Raw genomic sequence first — 936 nt, forward strand, 5'->3', positions numbered from 1 at the left:
AACTTAAATCAATCTTTGAAACTTTTACCGAGTCTATCTTCCTGTAGATTTATATCATTACGACACTTTAGCAAGTCCATCATCTATCAAAAGCCTTTCACTAGTTATGATTCAGGTGAAAAGCCTGGAAACTATGATCATGTAATTGTATCAGCTCTCTCACGAAATGCGTTACAAAGATACCACTAATGACTTAAGACTTTTATTTTTTAATATAGAAATCTGATAAAAAAAACACCAGAATGCGCAACGGCAGGGAAGAAGGGAAAAAGGGTGCACAATCGGTACGAAATGACAAATCAAAAAAATAAATGTCACATCTAAATTGCAGATGGCAGAGAAATCTCGCTTTTATGGGTGACTAAAAGGAGGGGGAGGGGGAGGGGAGTAGTGTCTCCCCCTCTCAGTCTTCACTTTCTACATGCGAACGACCCCACGAAAACACACTTATAAGGCGTGACAGTATTTCATAGTGATAGGTTAGTATGTCACGGAACTGGACATAATTTAGAGACCTTCTATTAGATCATGTGATTTATTTTATTAATATGTCACAGCATGAGAATAAAAAAATGAGTAATCTTTTTTTTTTTTACATCACGAGTTGCTTCATCATATACTACAACACCAAGAGTGATGCGGGTACATTAACCGATACACAATCCTTCAAGTACCAGCAACTTCAATCTATCGTAGATAAACATAGCTTTACTGGACATGAAAAATATCTTCATCTGACGCTGGCATTTTCGGAGCTGCATCGTGCGCTGACCACAGATTACAGGCCAAGGATTATAAATATGTCAAAGATATGGGCTGAAGTTTCGGTCTTCGATTGCAAGTCGTTCGGAGAAAAGGGGCTTTTCTCGTCCTCCTTTCTCTGTCTCGTTTCCTTACCTCTTTGTTTTAATGATGAAGGGAAGAGTCGATTATTCC

General features: G+C 38.2%; 1 protein-coding gene across 1 annotated transcript in view; it reads left to right on the forward strand.

The window, feature by feature from the left end:
• The window catches only part of LOC119586601, a 24,708-nt gene extending 24,519 nt beyond the window's left edge, over positions 1-189 (forward strand). Inside the window, exon 11 of the mRNA XM_037935351.1 lies at positions 48-189. Within this exon, the coding sequence (XP_037791279.1) occupies positions 48-189 (142 nt within the window). The remainder of the gene's footprint in view (positions 1-47) is intronic.
• The last annotated feature ends 747 nt before the right edge of the window (positions 190-936 follow it).

This window comes from Penaeus monodon, chromosome 21 (genome assembly GCF_015228065.2).
Source record: "Penaeus monodon isolate SGIC_2016 chromosome 21, NSTDA_Pmon_1, whole genome shotgun sequence".
NCBI classification, from domain to species: Eukaryota; Metazoa; Arthropoda; class Malacostraca; order Decapoda; family Penaeidae; genus Penaeus; species Penaeus monodon.